Raw genomic sequence first — 24,667 nt, forward strand, 5'->3', positions numbered from 1 at the left:
TTTGTGGTGAGAAGGAAACAGAATAATGGATGCCCAAGGGCTTTAAACGGTTATAGTTTGCAATACAAATGTAAGTGACAATCTCTATATGTAAAAACATAGGTTAAACTTGGTGTGGTTTTACATGGTCACTCCATCCAGGGAAAAATACAAACAGCCAGAGGTCTCAGGAAAACTATATTGTTAATTCAGCAAAGTTGACATGAATAGTGGACCGTGGATAAGGTATGTTATACAAATTATACAGTTCAGAAAATCTAAATTTTTGTTTTATAGTAATACCTTAAATTTCATCTTAACATTATTGTGGGACATTAATCACATTTATCATTTTAAAGTGTGTTGTGGTGCAAACAAGTGTTCATAAGCTTTATATCCTCTTCTGAAAATTTCACACAAAAAGGTTTGATTTTTTTTTGCCAGAATTTGATCACTACTTTCAGACATGTCTCTTGTTATCTACACAATGCACACTAAAAGTTCAGCCATTAAACTCTTTAAGGGTTATATCCAAATAAAACAACATTATTAAGTGACTTTAGTAAGAAGTATTAAGTAGGTATGTAAAAGTTGTTAGGATCCTAATTATATAATTATTAAGATCCAATAAAATAACATATATATGCCAAATATTGGTGATTTGTAATAATTTATAATATTATCCCATGGGTAATTTTAGCCCCACTCAGGAACATTCAACACCATTTAATTGTGGGAGATAAAGAGAGAAGGAGTGGTTTTGGACACTCTTTGTGCACAAAAATTCAACAATCCTTCTGCTATTTGAGTGAATGAATCTATTGCCTTGAAGTTTAATTTTCAGAGAAGCATGACATACAGATACCGAGATATTCAGATTTTCAACTGATTGCTTAGAGCCCATTGAAAGTTTTTGAGTTTCTTTCTTAGATTTTCACATTGTCATATGAATTACTGAAATTGGAAATTTTCATAAAATACACATAGTTTTCAGATGGTAACCTTTAGAGAGCTTTTTTGGTTCAGGATGCCAAAGCATATCATCAGGTTAATGAAATACAAGACAAATCAAGTTGAAGGAAGAAAAAACTAGAGGTCTAAATTAACAATTATATATTTAACTTAAACTTTGATTAAAATGATACTAGCTGATATTTATAAATGTAATGCCAGGCATTATGTATACGTGATGAACATGACTTACTTCACCATAACTCGCTGACAGAGGGTACTGTTATTGTCTCTATGTGTAGATGTGAAAATTGAACCACAGAGAGGTCTGAGGTTGCAAAACTACTTAGTAATGGAAATGAGATTAGAATTCTGGACATTTGACTCTCAGCACCATTGCTCAGTTAGTGGTTAGTGAAATACCTAATTGTGCTGAATCAATAAGTCATGGCTCCTTTCCCCAAAAGGCAGGTAATTTATCTGAAAGCGTGCTATTTCAATTCATGTGCAGTTGCATTTAAGAAGCCACAGTGGCTTGTATTGTTAAATCAACTGCGGAAAGTGCTGTTTGTTTAAAAGAAGGAAGGGGAGTATCACATTCAGATGGTCAGAGATTACTGTATGAAGGAAGTGGCCATATATATTCGACTATATTTTCAAAGAGTCTTCAACATATACATATTATGAAGATTAGCTACAGGAGGGAAGGGGAGGCTGAGTTTCCTTACTTGGTAAATTAAGGTAGTAATGTGCCCCGTGAACATCCCAAGGTGTTGCAAGACTCAAATGAAACACTAACTTAAGTGTGCTTCTTAGACATATAGTGTGGCATAACCATGTTGTGCAATTATTATGCTCCCCTGCTTATCCTCCTCTAAAAACACTTTAAGAATATTGGCAGGCTCATTTAGGCTGAGATCACGTGTCTACTAATCTCTATGTTTTCTTTCTTTTTTGTTTCCCAACTTCTGCTTGGCTCTCCCTCATCTGTGGCTGTTTTCTGTTTCAACTAAAAGTGGCTGTTCCCCTGTCTCCAGCTTCCTCCTGCTCTTCTGCAATAGACCAGTTCCTGTCTAACTCTGAAAGTGCTCTGTAAGTCTGTCATTGTCTAGTGAGTCTGTGTCTGCCTATTATTTCTTTCTGCAAAGTATCCTTAAGTGTCTGTTTATACTTCTGTCCTCACAGGACAAAGTTGAGGGTGCACATTTGTTGGCACAGAACTGCCAAGCCCAGATTAATATCGTTTTGGCTGTTTATTTAATTTCCTATTTTTAAATTTTTTAATGATGTGTCCAGCTTCTTCCCTGTTTTGGGAGCACAGCCTTCACAAGCCCTGTGGGAGATGAGCACTATGATGGAGCCGAACTCACCCAGTATAAATGTGATTCTTAGAAGGTCTGTCATCTGGATTACCCCTAGTGCTCCAATTCATTATTTTCTTGGCTGTAAGTGGTGGACTCCTTCATACTCCTTAAACAATTGATTGTGACTAAATAAGGTACTTCTTTAAAAAAAAGTTTTTTAAAGAGACCACATTTTAGAATAGTTTTGGGTTCACAGCATAATTGAGGGGAAGGTACAGAGATTTCCTATATGCCTCCTTACCCCACATAGGCACAGCCTCCCCAATTATCAATATCCTCCTCCAGAGTGGTAAATTTGTTACAACTGATGAACTATATTGACACATCATTATCGCCCTGAGTCCATAGTTTACATTAGAGTTCATTCTTAGTATTGTACATTCCACGGGCTTGGACAAACACATAATGACATATATGTACCACTGTGGTATTTTACAGAATAATTTCATTGCCCTAAAAAGCCCCTGTGCTCTGCCTGTTTATCTCTTCCTCCTCCTCCCCAACCCCAATGTCTGGCAACCATTGATCTTTTTATTTTCTCAATAGTTTTACCTTTTCCAGAATGTCATATTATTGAAATGTTACAGTGCATAGACTTTTCAAATTGGCTTCTTTCACTTAGTATATGCATTTAAGATTCCTTCATGTCTGTTCATGGTTTGATAGCTCATTTCATTTTCGTGCTGTATAATATTCCATTGTCAGAAGCACAGCAATTTATCCATTCACCTACTGAAAAAATTTTTGGTTGCTTTCCAGTTTACCAATTATGAATAAAGCTCCTATAAACATGTGTGCAGGTTTTTGTACTGACATTTTCAACTCCTTGGTGTCACTACCAAGGAGCTCAATTGCTGGATTGTATGATAACAGTATGTTTAGTTTTGTAAAAAAAAACTGACAAACTGTCTTCCAAAGTGGATAAACCATTTTGCATTCGAACCAATCGTGTATGAATTACTATTGCTCCTGATTTTTGCTAGCATTTGATGCTATCAGTATGATGAATTTTGGCTATTCTTATAGGTGTGTAGGGATATCTTGTCTCCATCTGCAATTCCCTGAAGATATCTGTGCACCATCTTTTCATATGCTTATTTGCCATCTATATATCTTCTTTGGTGAGATATCTGTTAAGGTCTTTGGCCCATTTTTTAAATTAGGCTGTTCATTTTGTCACTATTGAATTTTAAGAGTTCTTTGTACATTTCGGATAATAGTCCTTTATCAGGCATGTCTTGTGCAACTATTTTCTCCCAGCCTATGTCTTGCTTTATCATTCTCTTAACCATGTTTTTCAAAGAGCAAAATTTTTAACTTTAATAAAGTCTGCCTTATCAATTATTTCTTTCATGAATTGTACATTTGGTGTTATATCTAAAAAGTTGTCACCAAACCAAAAGCCATCTAGATATTTTCCTATACTATCTTGTAGAATTTTTACGGTTTTTATTTTCTATTTAAGTGTATGATGCATTTTGAGTTAATTTTTCTGCAGGATGTAAGGTCTGTGTCTAGATTCTTTTTTTTTTTTTTTTTTTTTTGCATGTCAATGTCCAGTTGTTTTACCACCATTTGTTGACAAGGCTATCTTTTCTCCCTTGTATTGCCTGCACTTCTTCATTAAAGATAAATAGACTATATTTACCCTGGTATACCTCTGGGCTCTCTGTACTGTTTTATTGATCTCTTTGTCTATTCTTTGGCCAAACTACACTGCCTTATTTACTGGAGTTTGATATTAAGTCTTGAAGTTGAGTAGTATCAGTCCTCTGACTTTATTGTCCTCCTTCAACATTGTGTTAGCTGTTCTGTGTCTTTGTCTTTTCATATAAACTTTAGAATCAGTTTTTCTGTGTCCACAAAAAACAAACAAACAAACAAACCTCACTGGGATTTTGACTGGAAATGCATTAAATCTATAAATCAGTTTGGGTAAAACTGAAATCTCGACCATATCCAGCCTTTCTATCCATGAGCATGGACTGTATCTCCATTTATGTTCTTATTTGATATTTTTCATCAGAGTTTTGTAGTTTTCTTCATATAAATCTTATACATATTTGGTTAGATTTACTTCAAAATATTTCTTTTTATACTAATGTTAATAGTAATGTATTTTTAATTTCAAATTCCACTTGTTCTTGCTAGTACATAGAAAATTGATTGACTTTTGTATATTAACCTTGTATCCTGCAAACTTGCTATAATTGTTTATTAGTTTTAGGATTTTTTTGTGGAATCTTTTGTATATTCTACTTAGATGAGCATAATTGTATCATCTGCAAAGAAATTTTTATTTTTTTCTTCACAATTTGTAAACTTTTAATTTGCTTTTCTTTTTAAAATTTTTTATTTGATGTTTCAGGATATGTGTGCAGGATGTGCAGGTTTGTTACATAGGTAAACATGTGCCATGCTGGTTTGCTGCACCTATCAACCCATCACCTAGGTATTAAGGTGCATGCATTAGCTACTTACCTTGATGCTCTCCCTCTTCTGGTCCATCCTCACTGACAGGCCCCAGTGTGTGCTGTTCCCTTCCCTGTGTTCACGTGTTCTCATTGTTCAGTTCCCACTTATAAGTGAGAACATGTGGTGTTTGGTTTTCTGTTCCTTGTCTTGTCTCATTGCATTAGCTAGGTCTTCCAGTACAATCTTGAAAAGCATTGGTGACAGAGGACATTCTTGCCTTATTCCTGATCTTAGGGGAAATCTTTTTCTCACCATAAAGCATGGTTTTGGCTGTGGGTTTTGTGTCAATTTTCTAAATCAAATTAATAAAGTTCTCTTCTAGTCTTAGTTTACTGAGAGCTTTTTGGATCATGAATTGATGTTACATTTTGTCAAATGCTTTTTATGCATTTGTTGATATGATTGTGTGATTTTTTCCTTTTTAGCCTATTGATATGATGGATTACATTAGTTGATTTTCAAAAGTTGTATTTGCCCTACATACCTGAGATAAATCCCACTTAGTTGGGTAGACAATTCTGTGTATACATTGCTAGACTTGATTTGCTAATATTTTGTTGATGATTTTTGCACCTATGTCCACAAGTGTTATTGATTTATAGGGTTTTTTGTTTTTTGCAATGTTTTTGGTTTTAGTACAGGACAGTGCTAAATTCAAAGAATGAGGCAGAAATTATTCTCTCTGCTTGTATCTTCTGAAACAATTCTCTATTTATAATAGAGAATTGGTATAATTTCTTCCTTCTGTGTTTGGTAGAATTCACCTGTGAACCCATCTTAGCCTAGTGCTTTCTGATTTGAAAGGTTATTAATTTTTATTTAATTTCTTTAATATATATATATAAGCCTATTCATATTGTCTATTTCTTCTTGTGTGAGTTTTGGCAGAATGTGTCTTTCAAAGAGTTGGTCAGTTTCATCTAGGTTATCAAATTTGTGGGCATAGAGTATTTTGTAGTACTTGATTATTTTTGATTATGCCTTTAATGGCCATGGTGTCTATAGTGATGTCACTTCTTTCATTTTTTATATTAGTAATATTTGTTCTTTTTCTTTCTCTTGCTTTATTTTTGCTCAGATTGACTAGAGATTATCAATTTTACTGATGTTTTCGAAGAACCAGCTTTTGGTTTTATTGACTTTCACTATGGATTTCTTATTTTCAGTTTCACTGGATTCTCCCCTAATTTGTATTATTTCATACTACTTGCTTTGGATTTATTTTCCTCTTCTTAAATCATAAAGTATTTTATGAGTTAAATATGTTATAACTTATTTTGAGATTTCTTTTTCAATCCATGTGTTATTTAGAAGTGTGTTATTGAATCTCCAAGGATTTCAGGATTTTCCACCTATCTTTCTGTTATTGATTTCTACTTTAATTCCACAGTTGTCTGAGAGCATTGTGTAATTTCTATTCTTTTACATTTGGTAAGGTATGCTTTATGTAGAATGTGAAATATCTTGGTGAATATTCCATATGAACTTGAGAAGAATGTCTATTCTGCTGTTGTTGGGTAAGGTAGTCTGTTGATATAAATTTTATTGATTCATAGTACTGTTGAGTCCAGTTATGCCCCTTAGCTTATTTTCTACCTTCTGGATCTGTTCATTTATGATAGATAAATGTTGAAGTCTGGAGTTATTATTGTGAATTTAGCTATTTCTCCTTGCACTTCTTAGTTTTTGCCTCATGTATTTTGGTGTTCTGTTCTTAGGTGTATGCAATGTTAAGGATTATTGTATCTTCTTGGAGAACTGACCCCTTTATTATTATGTAATGCCCCTCTTTATCCCTGATAAGTTTTCTGCTCTGAAGTGTGTTCTGTTTAAAATTAATATAACTGCTCTCATTTTATTTTGATTAATATTAGCTTGGTATATCTTTCTCCATCCACTTACTCTTAATCTATATGTGTCTTTATATTTAAAGTGGGTTTCCTATACACAATATATAGTTTTAATGGGTGTATTTACACCATTGTCATTCAAACTGATTATTAATACAGCTAAATTAATTAATTGTCTTTGATTTGTTGCCCTTTCTCTTTGTTCTTATTTTTGTCTTCTCTTTTTCTACCTTTTTTGTTTTAAATAAGTATTTTATGTTATTCCATTTTCTATCTTTTCTATCATATCAGTTTAACTTCTGATTTTACTTTTTTTAGTGGTTGCTCTAGAGTTGGCAAAATACATTTAATAACTAATTTAAGTCCACTTTCAAATAACACTATACAACTTTTTGTTAGGTTAAATACCTTATAATGACAAAATAGTCATAATTCCCCTTCTCTTCCCTTATTTTATTGCTGTCATTTATTTCATTTATACATAAACATATGTACAGATAGTCACCAGCTTATGATGGTCCAGCTTAAAAATTTTTCAACTTTATGATGGGCTTATCAGGATGTAACTACATTAAGGAGCATAAAAGCATACATAACATTATTGCTATTATTATTTTGAACAACATGTTATCTATTTGATCAATTAAGAATAAAAAAATAAAATCCATTATTTTACTTCATTTATTCCTTCTCTGATACACTTCCATTTTTATGTAAAACTGAGACTATGGCTTGTTTATTTTCCTTCTATCTAAATAATGTCTGTCAACATTTTTTTGTAAGGCAGGTATACTGGCAACAAATTCCCTCAGCTTCCCTTTGCCCCAGAAAGTTCTTACTTCTCCTTTACTTTTGAAGGATAATTTCACAGGGTTGGAATTCCAGGTTGCCATTCTTTTTACTCTCAACACTTTAAACATTACACTCTTTTCTTTCTTGCACGGTTTCTGAGAAGTTGGATGCAATTTTTATCTTTTCTCCTCTATAAGTATTTTTCCACTCTGGCTTTTTGTCAGAATTTTTTATCTTTGATTTTCTTTAGTTGGAATATGAAATGCCTAGTCATAATTTTGTTGGCATTTATCCTGCTTGGTATTCTTTGAACTTCCTGGATCTGTAGTTTGACATCTGACATTCATTTGACGGGAAATTCTCCATGATCATTTATTCTCCATGAAATATTTCTTCTGTTTCTTTCTCTTTTTTTTCTTTTACTGGTACACTTGTGGTGCACTTGTTTTTAGTTGTCGCACAGTTCTTGGATACTCTGTTCTGTATTTTTTCCTGTTTTTTTGTTTTTGTTTTTTTTTTTTTTCTTTTCAGTTTTGTAGGCTTCTATTAAGATATCCTAAAGCTAAGAGATTCTTTTCTCAACCATGTCTAGTCTACTAATAAGTCCATCAAATGCAGTCTTCATTTTTGTGGCAGTGCTTTTGATCTTTAGCATTTCTAGTTGGTTCTTTCTCAGAATTTCCATCTTATTGTTTACATTACTCATCTGTTCTTGCATGCCATCTACTTTTTCCATTAGACCCTTAGCATATTAGTCACAGTTGTTTTAAGTTCCCAGTCTGATAATTCCAACATCCCTCCCATATCTGATTCTGGTTCTGATGCTTAAGTTGGCCTTTCCAACTGTGTTTTCTTGCCATTTAGTACAGCTTGTAAGTTTTTCTTGATAGCTAGACATAATGTCTTTGGTAAAAGACACTTTAGTAAACAGGCATACTATTTACTGAGATGGTGTAAAGGTGTGGGGGCAGGGAAATGGTCTATAGTCCTATGATTAGTTCTGTGTCTTCTAGAGAGCCCGTGCTTCTGGGCGGTGAACTTCACACGTGCTTCTTAGTTTGTCACCCGTTTGGTGTATGTGATGGCTTTTGGGGGCTGGAGTTGGATATTTCCCTTCCTCCAAGCTCAGCTGGGCTCAGATAAAATTCTAATAGGTTAGGCTTTGCTAAATCATTTCTCCTGAAGGCAGACCTTGTTAAGAACAGAATGCTCTGGACTATTTCAAAATAATTACTTCCCACCTCCTCCCTGTCAGAAGCATGAAGGGATTCTTCTCTGATATTTACTGTGAAATATGGCTGAGTCCCTGAAGGTGAAACTCACAAAAGTGAGAGGTCCCCTATTATTGGCACCCCCCACCTCCAGAGTTTTGTCTCTCACATACTTGTCCACCCAGAGCCTCTAACGGTCTATCAGTGAGTCAAGCCAAATCCATGCCCATGCCTGGAATGTCCTCACTGCTCCTACCTTCAGTGCATCAGCAGGTCCTGTCAGCTCTACCTTGAAGCTATATCCTGAATCCAACTATTTCTCAATACCTTCGCTGCTACCATCATACAGTACTTCTAAGCTGCAGAAACATGAGATAATAAATTTGTGTTACTTGAAATCATTATGTTTGTGTAATTTGTTATGGCAGCAACAGGAAGCTAGTACACCTCCTAATTTACCTCTGTGCTTTCACTCCAACCTCACTCCAATCCATTCTACACACCACAGCCGGAATGTTTCTTAGAAACATAAAGTCTTCATGAAACTACTCTGCTCGTGACCTTGGCTGGCATCCTATTGCTCTTAGGATGAAGACAATGGTCCTGAGTGTGGTGGGTCCCTGCTGCCTGTGCATCCTTATCTTAGGCTGATGCCAACTTTGTTCTCCTCTCACTGCATGGGCCTGTCCCCAGGACTGTGGGCCTTTGCTCTTGCCAGTCCCTTTGCCTGTATTCTCCTCCCCTGGCTTGGTGAACCCCAGCCCAATTTTCAGTTTCATCTCCTATTGCTTCCTCAGTCACAGAACCCTGACCCACTAACCGAGATCTCATCCACCTCTGACATGCTCTCATAGCATCTCCAAATACCTCTCACTCCTGACACTACATGTAGCTATAATTTCATGGCTGGCTGTGGGTCTCTCACACTACACTGCTCACTCCATGGGGACAGGGACTGAGTCTCCACTCTGATATCTCCAAGGCATGGTACTGTGCCTGGACTGTTATAGGCACTCAAAAAAAATATTTTAAGTAAATAAGTCGCTAAATAAATAAATGCCTAGGATTTGTGTTGATGGAAAAACACCAACTGTAAAATCTTTGTTTCTAGCTAATAGAGCTCTGGCTTTTGTGAAACTCTGCCTTAGTGTTGAATCTCTTTAAACCGAGGCACTTTATATTTTAATAATTAAAACATCTTGCAAACCTCCCCACTCACCCAGTGTGTGTGAATGCTGCCTTGCAGGAGAAGGCTGGGGTGGTGTATAATAAAGTCTAATCATTTCCTGATAATGCCAAGCTGGGCAGGCAGAGGGAGCTATTATTACCCTACTAATTAGCACATCCAGGCTGCTCTAAGTGTGATGCTAATTGCTCAGTGAATGAATTGTAGACTCAGGTAATTACCAAATCTAATGTGGCTCTCGTCATGTTTGAGTAAATTAACGCAAATGGGGGAAGCAACCCAGCTTGAAGGGAGTTGCCTTTTGCATTACTGTTGCTTGGGAAACAGCAGTATTTTTTTATTAGATGTGAAACTGCCCAGGTATAACCACTCATCTAGAGTTGTCTTTCCACCAAAGCAGCTATGGAAGGCAAGTAAGATCTCACACCAAATGGAACTGGGAGACTTTTGCCACTCTAAGAGATGATTGTCTCTTTCTGAAGCTGTTTCTTTATCTGTAAAGCCATTTGCAGATAATGCCAGGCTAGGCAGGCAGACAGGGGCTCTTATTATACTACTAATTCCCAAATGCAGTTGCTCTAAATGACCTTAATTGATCACAGGGTTAAGGTTTCTTTAGCTCTGTGATCAATTAACAAGTGAACAAACGTTTGTTCAGTTACCAAGGAAAGGATTTCTGCACTGAATTGGGAATTTTATGCTGAGTTCCAGTTCTACCTCAATCATCAGTTAAGAGCAAAACTAATAGACATTTACCGAGCACTACTAATGGACATTACTTTTTGGCTGGCACTATTCTAATAAACATTATATGTACATTATCTCATTTAATATCTACAATGAGCCAGAACATTTGTGGAAATTCACAAAATTAGTAATGACAGAGCCAGGATTTGAACCAAGGCATTCTACTTCAAGAACCTGTATTCTTAAGTATTCCACATTTATTTCTTTCTTTGACCCTAGGAAAGTCACATTTTCTGAATCTTGTTTTACTTACCAGTGAAGATTTGTCCATCCATTGTGTGCCATCCTTCTGTTAAGGCATTTGTAGATGTTCATTGTCACAGCAAAGATGTCAAGGAGGTGGGAGTTACTTATTTGACCATGCCACATAACTAGTAGATGGTAATTTGGGATTTGAAAGCTATTCAGTTTGCCTGCAGTACCCTGTGCTTTCTTTTCTCTCAATATTTCTCAAATTGAGAGTGTTTAGATCCCCATGAATGTGCCTACAGACTGCGGGAGGTTTATACATTCCAGTTAGAGACAGTGCATGAAGTTAGCCAGCAACAGCAGAATGGACATGAATGCAACTGTGAGCTCTGAACACACAAGGCAATGTAAATTTAGAAGGTGGCCAACCAAATGATCCCAAATCTGCTCCTATTATTATTATTTTTTAATTGCATTTTAGGTTTTGGGGTACATGTGAAGAACATGCAAGATTGTTACATAGGTACACACGTGGCAGTGTGATTTGCTGCCTTCCTCCCCATCACCTATATCTGGCATTTCTCCCCATGCTATCTCTCCCCAACTCCCCACCCCCGCTGTCCCTCCCCTATTTCCCCCCAACAGACCCCAGTGTGTAGTGCTCCCCTCCCTGTGTCCATGTGTTCTCATTGTTCAACACCCACCTATGAGTGAGAACATGCGGTGTTTGATTTTCTGCTCTTGTGTCAGTTGGCTGAGAATGATGGTTTCCAGGTTGATCCATGTCCCTACAAAGGACAAAAACTCATCATTTTTGATGGCTGCATAATATTTCATGGTGTATATGTGCCACATTTTCCTTGTCCAGTCTATCATCGATGGGTATTTGGGTTAGTTCCAGGTCTTTGCTTTTGTAAACTGTGCTGCAATGAACATTCGTGTGCACGTGTCCTTATAGTACAACGATTTATAATCCTTTGGATATATACCCAGTAATGGGATTGCTGGGTCAAATGGAATTTCTATTTTTAGGCCTTTGAGGAATCACCACACTGTCTTCCACAATGGTTGAACTAGTTTATACTCCCACGAACAGCATAAAAGTGCTCCTATTTCTCCACATCCTCTCCAGCATCTGTTGTCTCTAGATTTTTAATGATCGCCATTCTAACTGGCATGAGATGGTATCTCAATGTAGTTTTGATTTGCATTTCTCTAATGACCAGTGAAGATAAGCATTTTTTCATGTTTGTTGGCCTCATGTATGTCTTCTTTTGTAGTGTCTGTTTATGTCCTTCACCCACTTTTGAATGAGGTTGTTTGTTTTTTTCTTGTAAATCTGTTTTAGCACTTTGTAAATTCTGGATATCAGCCCTTTGACAGATGAGTAAACTGCAAAAATTTTTTCCCATTCTGTTGGTTGCCCATTCACTCTAATGACTGTTTCTTTTGCTGTGCAGAAGCTGTGGAGTTTGATTAGGTCTCATTTGTCTATTTTGACTTTTGTTGCCAATGTTTTGGTGTTTCGGTCATGAAGTCCTTGCCTACGCCTATGTCCTGAATGGTTTTGCCTAGGTTTCCTTCTAGGGTTTTTATGGTGTTAGGTCTTATGTTTAAGTCTTTAATCCATCTGGAGTTAATTTTAGTGTAAGGTGTCAGGAAGGGGTCGAGTTTCTGCTTTCTGCACATGGCTAGCCAGTTTTCCCAACACCATTTATTAAACAGGGAATCCTTTCCCCATTGCTTGTTTTTGTCAGGTTTGTCAAAGATCAGATGGTCGTAGATATGTTGTGTTGCCTCCGAGGCCTCTGTTCTGTGCCATTGGTCTATATCTCTGTTTTGGTACCAGTACCATGCTGTTTTGATTACTGTAGCCTTGTAGTATAGTTTGAAGTCTGCTGGCGACCTGTGGGGCTCCTCCACCTGGGAATCTTCTGGTCTGTGGGCAATAAAAATTCATCTGGAAATGCGGCATCCATTCACCCTCTGTGCTTTCACTGGGAGCTGCAATCCTGAGCTGTTCCTAAACGGCCATCTTGGGTCTTCTCCGCTCCTATTATTTATTTATTTATTACCAAAGTGAAAACACCGACTTAAAAATATATGCTTGACTCACAGAGACTTGGAATACTCAAGCCCAGGGAATGTCTCTATGAGCCAGACTCCAATTGGGACACACTATCCTCTGCTAGACTCCTGCTAAGGAAAGCCTGGACTACTTCCTCCCTTCTGTGTCTATCAGCCACTATACCATGTTAAGAAGAACCACTCAAATGTTGTACAGTTGAGCCTTGAACGACAGAGATTTGAACCGTGTGGGTCCACTTACACATGGATTTTCTTCTGCCTCTGCCACCCCTGAGACAGGAAGACCAACCCCTCCTCCTTCTCCTCCTCCTCCTTCTCCTCCTCAGCCTCCTCAATGTGAAGATGTTGAGGATGGAGACTGTCATGATGGTCCACTTCCACTTAAGAAATAGTAAATATATGCCCTCTTCTTTATGATTTTCCTAATAACATTTTCTTTTCTTTAGCTTACTTTATTATAAGTACTAAATATGCATTAATTGACTATGTTATCAGTAAGGCTTTCAGTTAATAGTAAACTACCAGCATTTCAGTTTTAGGGGAGTTAAAATTTATATGCAGATTTTCAACTGCACAGGGGGATAAGTAACCCTAACCCCGACATTGTTCAAGGGTAAACTGTAACTGGAAAATGTGCGCATCTTCTTACTCTCATATCCACAGAGAGTTGTTGCCTTTCAACTGCCCTCTGGATAAGGGGAACCTCCACTTGGAATATCCGCTTCATTCCCACACTTCTTTTCTAGTTATTCCTGACAAGTGACTCATTAGCACATGAGAAACAGATGCTTATGAGGAGAAATGTGTGAAAAGCAGGCTGCTGTAGAGGTTGTCTGCATTCCACGGCAGTTCATCTTCTTACGTGGTCAAAATGTCTGGTTGCCTTGTCAACAAGGATACCTTTTTTCATGTAAACTGGGTGTAGGAGAAGGTGCCACTGCTCACCAGTGAAAGTGATATATTAGCCATAGAACAGGGCAAAGGTTTAGGAGTGCGTTTTGAGTTTAAGGGCATGGGCACCATGCACATTGTAATCTTAGATAAACAGCATAACTGCTCTGAGCCTTAGTTTTCTAATCTATAAGATCAGTCGAAGTAGAGCACCTGTCACTTAGTGGGTGTGAAAAGTAAATTGTATAAATGGAATAATGTATGAAATTACCAAAAACTGTACTTGGCACCCATCCTAATTTCTTAATAAATTGAGCTGTGTATAATTTCTTAGTATTGTCATTGAGGTTTCTCTTGCATAAACATCTACTTCAGGGATATCCCTGCACCTAAGATTCTGAAGCACAGCCCCATTTCCTGAGGCTGTTTGGTCCTGAGCCCTTTTTTGAAAGCTCACACATAAGTCATTAAGTAATGCTGCTCAGGGGCAAGAGCAGTGGGGAAGGGGTGTGTGGCCTTGGTCCTGGCCAGGCCTGCACTCACCCACCATGATGCTCAGGAGACTCACTCAGCTGCTGTAAGTCCCACTTCTGTATAATACCAGTCTTATCACCTGCTCTGCCTGGCCTGCAGAGTTACTGCGATTACAAAAGGAGTCTGTGGATAACGAAATCAATTGGTGTTGCTTTAGTACATATATTTGCCAAAAGAGGATTGTGATTCTAAAAAGGGAGAAGGGAAAGGCAAAATCCGGGAGGCTTCTATATCTTGAGACCAGTTAAGTTTCATCCATAAAGGAAATAAAAGAGAAAAATATTTCTAAGCCATTAAGGCTTTATGTACATCATCATCATCATCATCATTACATACTCTTAACTCAATGCAGAAGAGCAAAGGGAGGCATAGAGAGATTAAATAACTTTCCAAATGTCACAAAGCTGGTAAGTAGTACTTTTTAATCTCAATAAAATAGGAAAATTAAGATTAAAAAGTAAAATAATTTTAGCTTCAAGCATATTGAGCTTCTACTATGTGGCAGACCCTGTGTTAATATTTTTCTTACATTATGTTATTTAAATCATTACCCTCAGCTACAGAGGTATAGAAAGTGAGGCCTAGAGAGATTGAATGAGTTGTCAAATGTCACAAAGCTGGCAAGTGGGAGAGCTTGAGATGGGAACTAAGTTTGCTTGACTCAAGTGAGGGTCTTGCTCGTTATGCCGCATAAGGCAGCCCTCTAGCTGATGAGACAAGACAAGGGAAATAAACACACATGACAGAGTTTGAGAAAAGTTGTGAAGGCTAACCCTTTTACAGAATTAAGTACAACAAAAAATGGCTACTGGGAGTTATATTTCTGTATCCAGAGTCTGATCATTCCTCACCACTTTTACAGTTACCTCCTGGACCAAGGCACTGCCTTTTCTCACCTGGATTATTGCTGTAAACTCTTAATTAGTCTCACTGTCCACACACTGCTTCCATCCCACATACTCACAATAGAGCATCTAGAGGGAGCCTGCTGAGAGATCCATTCAGACCATGTCGGTGGTCTGCTTAGGCCCCTCACATGTAATAAAAGCCATAGCCTTATAGAGATTTTCAAGCCCACCCATGCCCCCTTGGCCCTGACTGCTTTACTGACCTCAACTCCTTTCATTCCTCCCTTAATTTTTCTGCCTCAACCTGCTGCATCCTTGCTGTTCTTCAGATATGCCAGGCAGGTTCGAGCCTCAGGACCTTTGCATCTGCTTTTCCCTCTACCCAGAATGCTATTTTCCTGGATATGCACATGCCTCTATTTCTCACTGTATCTCACAGGGCTCGGTTAGGAGACAGAAACAGTCTAGTTATTTAAACACCATTTTAACATAAGATGTTGTTAACTAGACATATAGTCATTAACTCCTGAAAGAATACTCTGAAGTATTATGGAGTTAGCAAATGCAGGAAGCAATTACTAGCTCTAGGTCTGAGTAAATAGATAAAATAATCACAGAAACTTAGACACTTAGAGACCCCCGCTGAGCAGAAACTTAGACCTTTGGTAGAAGCAGGCACTGTCCAGATGAACCTGATGTCTCTGAGGGGCTGCTGCAAGGCTGGTTCTGCAAGAATTAGAAAGACTAACCCAGACTCAGTTGCTGCTCCAGGAAGGCACTGCATCTGCTGGGGTAAAGAGGCATTCCAGGAATTATGCTTATAGGAATCACAAGCAGACAGAAAGCTCACAAAAGTGAGCCCTTTCCTTCCTCTAGCATCCACTCCCTGATGACACTCCATGTTCACGGAGCCTGACAAGAAGCCAGCCAACAAAGCAGACATTTGGTTTGCAGAATGACAAAGCTAAGTGTGCAAGGTGTGGTTTGGAGGCTGAGCATCTGCAACTCACTAGCTGGGACTCTAGCTTCCCTAAGTTTTGCACATCTCACCGGGACCTTCCTGGCTACCCTAGTTAATGGTGGCTGATCTGGCCCTTTCTATCTCCTTTCTTATTTTATTCTTCTTAACACTGACCTATCTGGCTAGCAGCAGCAGATGCTTTGGTTCTGCATGTCATACCCGCTTGGCTCAGCTTTCTCAACAGCAGCTGTGGTGGACGGTTCTGTGAGAGCTCGGGCTCACGGCCTTCACTGAGGCCCTGTTCCTCAATTAACACCTGTTTCTAGCCAGGTAAAGGGACTAATTATTCTAGATTAGGGTTTCTCAATCCTGGCACTGTGGACATTTTGGGCCAGATAATTCTTTGTTGTGGGAGGCAATGCTATATATTGTACAACATTGATTAGCATCCCTGGTCCCGACCCACTAGATGCCAGCAGCACTACCTCTTTAGTGACAATCAAAAATTCTTCCACAATGCACCTTGGGGGACAAAATGCTCCCTGCTGAGAACCACTTTTCTAGACTTATAACTAGTCCATGGGTTGTGTGAGAACCAGTTGAGCACATGGGTATTGGCATGAGCTACAGTGAGTTTGATTGGATGCATCTTCATGTGTGACCTATATTCCCATGGGCATCGCTAAACTTGACTACATGTCATTTTGCTCACCTGCAAAATGAAAATGATACTATCACATAGGGCTATTATGGGGATTAAATAATTTATGTAGAGGGCTTAGTACAAACCAATTGGTCAATCCAAATCAATAATAAATTATCGTAATTCAAAGCAAAGCAGCAATGTAAGTCGTGAGAAACCATCACCAAGTTGTTTTGTTAATATATAATGCCAAATAGCTGACGGTATTTGTTGTTCGTCTCACTGAAAGTGCTTGACACTGGCCTCAGAGGAATGAGTGGTGGTCATGCTTCTAAAATCTGTAGAAATTTCATAGGAATAAATGCCAGATGCTGGAATCTGGGTAACTGATGATGAGACTTGCCTGCAATTGAGATGCATTTAAAGGCAATTAAGATATTGAGTGCAACTGTATGACACTGCAGAAAAATAATAAACACTTGACAAGTAGTAAATTTCACTGTGATGCTTAGAGTCAACTTGCTGTTTGATTCCTCTAATTGATTTACTGTTCCAAATGGCATCAAAAGGAATCAAAGTAACAAATACGGTTACATTGTATTTCAGGCATTGAGTGGTTTATTCATCTCAGTCAGCACTCAGAACCCAAAACTATCCCTGGTGGATGGAATGTGGCATATTCAGACACAGCTTGAGGTGGCACATAGGTTTCTTTCTGATGAATGACACAAGAACCCCAGACTTTGTTGGCAGTAAGAAATCTGGGTTCTACTCCCAGCTCTGCCACTTACTTCCTATGCACCCCAAGGCCTGTTGTTTCCTCCAGGACTCAGTTTCTCCACATATAATATAAGCAATCTGGGGGGAGTTCGTTAGGTCTTCTATCTCTATGAAGTATCACCCCACCCCCATCCCTCTTCACATACCCTCAGAAGTATGCAAAGAGAGGAAGTCAAGTGTAAAAGGAGTGCTGTTGACTTTGGTGCAGTTGAAGCATGCCTGTTTAATTCTCATGCCTTCTTTCCTTCCTTTCTAGGTACACAGTTCTGCACAGTGGACATCATCAGGAACTCGAGAAACTGCCCATACATAATGACCCAGAATCCCTGGAATCATGCTTCTGATTGAGGACATGGCTCACAACTTAGCCATTCATTCCCATTCATGTTTGCATGAACAGGTCACCCTGGCATCCCTCCTGATCCTCATCACCACCAGTGAGGCACAAGGCAGTAGGGGCTGAGGGCCCATGGCAGGTACACAGAGGATGGTGTTGGGTGGGACCTAAGGCCAGAGCATCAAGGATCTCATCAAGGATCTCAAAGTCGTGAAGGAGCTTCAGGCATCTTCAGATTCACCCACCGACCCAAAGCGGGAGTAGCATCTTCTACTGCATCCCTGAAAGTTGGTCAATCTCTGCTTATACACCTCCAGGGACAGGAGCTCACTGGCTTCTAATTCAGGCCCTTTTATTTTGGAGAAGCTTTAATTATAAGGAATCTCTTTTCTTTCTTGGAACACAAACCTTTTGCTACTCCAGCTTCCATCTGGGGCCATGCAGTTAACCCCCACTTTCCCCTGAGAGCCCTTAAATACTGGAAGAGAGTAATCTGTCACCATGCCTTTCAGTCTTTTCTATAAACTGAACATCTCCAGTTTCCTTTCCATTCTGGCCATCTTGTTCTGGACATGCTTTGGTGGATGAATTAATCATGGCTCTTCTAATAAAGTTAGGCTGATATCAATGCCAAGATGTCCATCTAGAAGCATTGACATAGTAACAAGTGAAATGTCAAGATTTTTGGCCTATAGCCACGAATATTTTCCTTTTTTCCCCCCTTGGGAATGTATTTTGGAGATTATACTGAGGTTTTAGCTTCACAGCCATTACTAAAAGGCATCTTTGCAGCTTGTCTGATATGTGTGTCTTCATGCACACATGTGTGTTTAAATTTGACATTTTCCTATTGGCATATTGGTGTTGAGGTCATTAGGAATTCACTTTATTTCTATGGCAATGGGAAAGGATTTTACTTCGTTACTGAGAATGTTGATTGAAAATGGCCTTATAACCCAGAGTCTGGGAGGGAAACTGACTGTTGTTCACCCTTCAACATCTCGCCCTTTTGAAATACCTATGGAGATGCTTCTTTTTCTCAGTCAAAGTGATCACCATCTTACTTCATCTTGGGGTAAATGATATACTCAGCTTGAGGGTCTGATGGCAGATTTTTAAAGCTGTCTTTCTTTTGGCTGCTGAGCTGATTTTTAAAAACCCTATTGAAAACATTTACTACTGGTCCTCCTTTAGTGAGACAAAGGTAATAGGGCATGTGGGTGATGTTGGGGTTCATATGTAATATGTTTCTGATTGAGGACGTGCCAGGAATTTAACAGCAAGATAAATATGTTCCAGGAGTTTATACCTCACAAGTTCTCTTTGCCCTCCTACTTGGTCTATTGATCCTTCTTCTTCTTAACTGATGTCAGATGCCATGATGGCCTCCTTAACCCTCATTTCTTCCATGAAGGTAGAACCCATTAGCCAGCCCTCTCTCTTCTTTCTGTGCCCAGATATGGTGAGAAGGGATGGTCAGACACCACAGAGGACTAGGGTGATCATCCTTCTGGTTTTAGCATTCAAGTCCCTCATCCCAGGAAACTCCAGGGTCCTGGGCAAACTAAAGAATGTTGGTCACCACACTGGTGGGACCTCCCTGTGTTGAGGATTAATACACCTCCCTCCTCAGAGTAGATTCTCTTTCTTCTCTTTTTCATGGAAAAGGCAAAGATTAGTGAATTTGGAAGTTCATAGTTCTCCTTTCTAAAAAGGGTCTCTCTTCTCCTCCAACCATAAAGCATTTCTTAGGAAAGGACTAAAACAAGGATAATAAGAATACTACTGATAATAGTGCTTTGAGGCTGCTGGTAAACTTTTGTTTAATGCTGCCAATGTTGACAGGATCTACTACTTAATACATACATGCCTACACATATACATAACTACAGGATTTCTTCCTTAGGAAATGCTTCTCTTCCCAGGAGCTTAGTAAGCATATCTGCTTATGTAAAACATTATTTATCAGTGGCAGGTCTTCCATATTAAATGGCAACTTGGATTCAATAGAGACACAAAGATTACAACGTAGGGAGGAATATGAGATTTTACTATATCACAGAACCCTTTTTAACTCTCTAGATGTCCATCTGTGAGCCTGCCCATGGTTGGTGTCTGTAGAGGTCACAGGCACCCTGGATCAGGGAAAAGACAGCAATTGCAAAAATAGTGCCTCTTGTCATTGTCAAGAAAGGGGTCTCCTTTGCAGAGGAGAGCCCCACAAGCTTGCTTTGTTACCACTTGGGACTAGGGCTGGGATGCTGTGAATGATTCATCAAATGCCAACGTTGGTGATTTACAGGACTAGGCCAGACTTGTTCTGTGTGAGCAGCTGCTAGCCTTGCCTAGAAATCCAGGTAATATAGTGTATGTATAAAAGACTCAGAAGGAGAAGACATATCGCTTGTCCAAGGAAAGAGGAGGTCTATACCTTGCCGTCTTCTCTAAGAAGGGCACCCTCTTCCAGGAAGCCTGTCATGTCAAGAAGAGAAGCATCTGGGAAAGAGGATGATGTGCTGCAGACACATCTGCAAGATTGGCCTTGATAATTATTGGGGATGATAAATGCTACAAACAGACTGTCCCCATGTCTAGGAGAAAGGCAGTTCACAGTGCTTCCTTTCCACTTGACTCTCCAGGCTACAAGACCCTCCCGCTCTGAAACGAGAGAGGGATGCACCATTCCAGCCGTCACCATTAGCAGCTAGAAAGCAAATAAAAACCAGCTTCTTCAACTGATACCCAAGTGTGTGCTTGTAGAAAAACCTTTTCCTTCTGAGACCCCACCTTTTGGTCTTGACAACTGTTCCACCTTATGCTGCTAACTTGCTCTGTCCTGATGCAAATTGCCATCTAGCTGGGGACTGCATGGTGGGCAGGGGGTGGATGAGGGAGGGGAACTGTGGAGGGCTGGGGAGTGGATATAACTACATTGCCTTCAATATTGTCTTCAAGCAAGAACAACAATAATGTCTTCTTGGTGCTGTGCTGTCTACCCATTTATCTCTTTGTTGTTGGATCTCTCTTTGGTGAGAAATCATTGTCACTTCTTTTTCTCTATTCACTTTGCTGAGGTCAAAATCCTGTAACACCTAGTCAAGAAGGAAACAAAGACTACTGCATTTACCTCTTCTGGCCAAAATTTGTAATCTCTTTTCCATCTAATTTAGAAAACTGAGGCTGAATACTTGGCTTGAATTCAAACAATTCAGGAATGGATTTGATGTCCCAAGTATGAACAACATGTTGCTTTGGGCCTTTCCCAACACTTAGCTTCACTTGTCTCATCTACAAGATAGAGATCATTTCTGAGTTTGTAGGATTGTTGAGTGCTCCAACATGGGTCATTCAAGGGCCACTGTTAGGATTTTTACCAAATATGTGTTCTGCCTATTTTGTTACCTACTTAACATCTTTATCTAAGTCCATTCAAGTTTTCACTTACATAAATTTATTTTAGAAGAAAACATTATGTTAGTACTCAAAATAGAAAACAAGGCTATTGACTAGTTGCCAGTGCTCAGCGTGCATTCTCTGTTTCTGTGTTTAAAAGGGAAGCGAGTATTGGAGAGTTGTTAGAAACACCCTACATGGGGCTCTTTCAGAGTTGGAAGGGTCAAAAGATAATTTATAAAAGATGAGCTTCCAAACATTAGGAGTCATTGTGATTTGGCTACGAGCTGCATTCTACATTTTTGGAAACATGCAGAGAAGGGATAAGAAACTGCATATATTTTTAACTACTGTTATAGTGGATTCAGATTAGGTTTCTCCTGTACCTTTTCTTTCAGCTGCCCCAGACCTATATCTTTGTTGTTAATAATAATAAAATAGCAGTAATAAGAGTAACTGACATTTATGAGTTTCTTTCTGCTAGGCATTGTGGTCATTGCTTTACATGGATTATCTCATTTAATCCTTATAAAATTCTTACAAAATTGTATGAAAATTACCCCCACTTTACAGCTGAGCAAACATCAGCTGAGACATCTGGTAACTAGCCCAAGGCAGCAGACCCGGGAAGTGTGGATTTGAAATGCAAACCCAGGCAGTCTTATTCTAAATAAGGTCCACAGTTCTAAGCATGTGCTACTGTGTTTATTATGGGGATGTATGCATTCCACCTTCACCTGTTAGACACTGTGCTAGGAGAGAGCAATGAACAAGGTTGCTTAAAGAATTTTCCTTTCCACATCAGCCTGGGACCCGAAAAAGGACTCTGGACATGCCTATTCCAGTGTGAACTCTGCCACTAAATTTCTTTCATGTTTTCTTTTCTCTTGCTTCCACTCCCTGAGCCTCAACTTCCATCTTTAAACAATGGAAGATTCTGGTAAATGATCAGCAGGAAAGGCCCTTCTGCACTGATCTTTTAGTCTTTCTAGTGTTCGCAACCTGGGATTACTGAATAACCAACAATAGACTGTAAGAACAAGATGTGTGAGTCAAAGAAAGCATTGGCCCTTTATATTCCAGGACCTCATGGAGGCTGCTCATAGTAGAAGTGGCCCCTGCAGAAGGCAGTTTGCCTTCCCCACGTTTCTTGGTTGGAACGTGGAACACTATTTGAATATGCTCTCATTGGTCTCAGTAAGCATCAGCCTACCACTGAAGGCTTTGTGCAGTTTCTCTGCACTTTTATAAGATCTGTAAGCCTCTCATAACAGTATATGAAGAGGGATTGTTGACTTCATTTTATAGAAGAGGGAAGACTTTGTCATGGAAAGTGATTTGTCCAAGAATGAAAGCTGATATGAAGCTGAAGTCAGGACTGAAAATATTTCAGATTTCTCAGTTCTAGCAAAGTGCTTCCTTCTTCTTTAAGTTTATCTTATTTCCAGACATATAAATTATACATTTTTAGACTATATAAATTATAGGTTACACAAATGACATATTTATGCAATCCATTTCCACTGTAAAAATTTGTTATATATTAACAGATACAGCAAAATATTCCTTGACCCCAACTCAATCCTACTCACCTTTCCCAAAAGTAAATGCTCTTTTCACTTGGCTTATGTAATTCAAGAACATTTTCTATGCATTTACACATGTATAAATGTACATATAAAACATATGGCTTTGTTTTGTTCTTATATTTAAATAAAATGATGTTGGTATATAATAATCTGCTACTTGCCTTTTCAACAGTGTACTCCAAACACCATTTCACATCAACACATAATTTTCTTTGTAGTTGCTGCGTATGCATTTCATGCTATAGACATTGTATGGATCGCAGTGTTTCTTTTGCATTCTACCTGCTGCCCATGTGTAAATGGGGCATCTCCTGCATCAGAAAATCAGCCTGTTTTTCTCGGACTGTGCTAACCATGGCTGGAGTGGTTTCAAGTTAAGTGGCAGCAGTAAGTTGACTTGGCAGCTTCCCTATTAGGGAGGGCCCACCCTTATATGGGCCTCCTTTCATTAGGAAGAACCAAGAAAATGCACAAGTTGCACAGGGTGACAGCATCCTGCTCCCATCAATTCCTAGATGTGTGCTTTTGAGGAGTATGTAACCTCCTGAAACCAAGTTTTCTTATCAGTAAAGTAGGGAACGTATTGATCATACATTTAAAGTGTTATTTCAAGAGGTATAGAAAGCACTTGGTAATAATCACTTTTAAAAACGCTAGCTTTCATACTGTCATGATTTCCTCTTTCTCAACAACTTCACCAGTTATGTTTTGTACTATCCTGGAATATGCTCTGAGGAACAGGTTGTAGAATGATGAGTCCAAAAAAGCCTCCACTCCCCACCCCCACCAAAAAAAAAAGGCAAAACCAAAAAACAAACATAATGGCTCACACATGTAATCTCAGCACTTTGAGAGGCTGAGGCAGGTGGATCACCTGAGGTCAGGAGTTTGAGACTAGCCTGGCCAACATGGCAAAACCCCATCTCTACTAAAAATACAAAAATTCGCTTGGCGTGGTGGTGGGTGCCTGTAATCCCAGCTAATAAGGAGGCTGAGGCAGAAAAATCGCTTGAACCAGGAGGCGGAGGTTGCAGTGAGCTGAGATCGTACTACTGCACTCCCTCCAGCCTGGGTGATAGACTGAGACTCTGTCACAAACCACAACAACAAAAAACCCACATTTTTTTTTTCATGTAATATTGGAAGCAGTACTACCTCCACTGTCATCACACTGTCCAGTTTACTGGCAGCTCCTATTGGAAACTAATGACTGCCAGATGGGGTGGGTGGTTATTAGTTGTTACCACTTGACAAAAGAGAAAACAGGCTCAAGGGTAGGGGTTCCAAACATCTCCAGGTCTCCCACCAGTTAAGGAAGTCAAAAACTGAACTCGGGTCTTCTGATTTTACATATGAAGTCCCTGAAAGAACTGTGGTATCAGCTATTATTTAGGGAGATTGTTAGACCTACACACCTGGCAATGAGACACAATTCTCTCACTGATATTAAGTCATATATCATCCATGAAGTATTTTTAAGGCCTTTAAAAAATGTGTGGGACACTGCACTGCACCAGCAGCTGGTAATCTCAGTTCTCTATGGCAGTTGTGGTCATACCGTGGCCTCTGGGCCTTCGGATGTTTTACTTTTGTAAATGGCTGGGAAAAAAGTTGCAAGTGTAGTTATGTTGTGACAGGTGAAAATTATGTGAAATTGAAATTGTCCATAAAGTTTTATTGTAACAGTCACGCCCATTCGTTTATATCATCTATGACTTTCACAATAGTTGAGCAGTTGACACAGAGAATGTGGCCCATTGAGCCTGACATATTTACTATCTGGCCCTATACAGAATTTGCTGACCCTTGCTGTAGATCAATCACTATCCAGCCCTTCATATTATATATATTCACCGAGT

At 38.9% G+C, this 24,667-nt stretch overlaps 1 protein-coding gene across 2 annotated transcripts in view; it reads left to right on the plus strand.

Moving 5' to 3' along the window:
• Positions 1–22,252, plus strand: part of HTR4 (5-hydroxytryptamine receptor 4) — a 203,611-nt gene extending 181,359 nt beyond the window's left edge. The window contains exons 7-8 of one of the 2 annotated variants that reach the window (XM_032250286.1): positions 1,947–2,022; positions 17,746–22,252. In XM_032250286.1, the coding sequence (XP_032106177.1) occupies positions 1,947–2,007 (61 nt within the window). In that variant the 3' untranslated portion in view covers positions 2,008–2,022; positions 17,746–22,252. The remainder of the gene's footprint in view (positions 1–1,946; positions 2,023–17,745) is intronic. The other variant, XM_032250285.1, reaches the window with a different exon arrangement.
• Positions 22,253–24,667: the final 2,415 nt, after the last annotated feature.

Source organism: Sapajus apella, unplaced genomic scaffold (assembly GCF_009761245.1).
Source record: "Sapajus apella isolate SASKATOON/1434 unplaced genomic scaffold, GSC_monkey_1.0 scaffold71, whole genome shotgun sequence".
Lineage (NCBI taxonomy): Eukaryota > Metazoa > Chordata > Mammalia > Primates > Cebidae > Sapajus > Sapajus apella.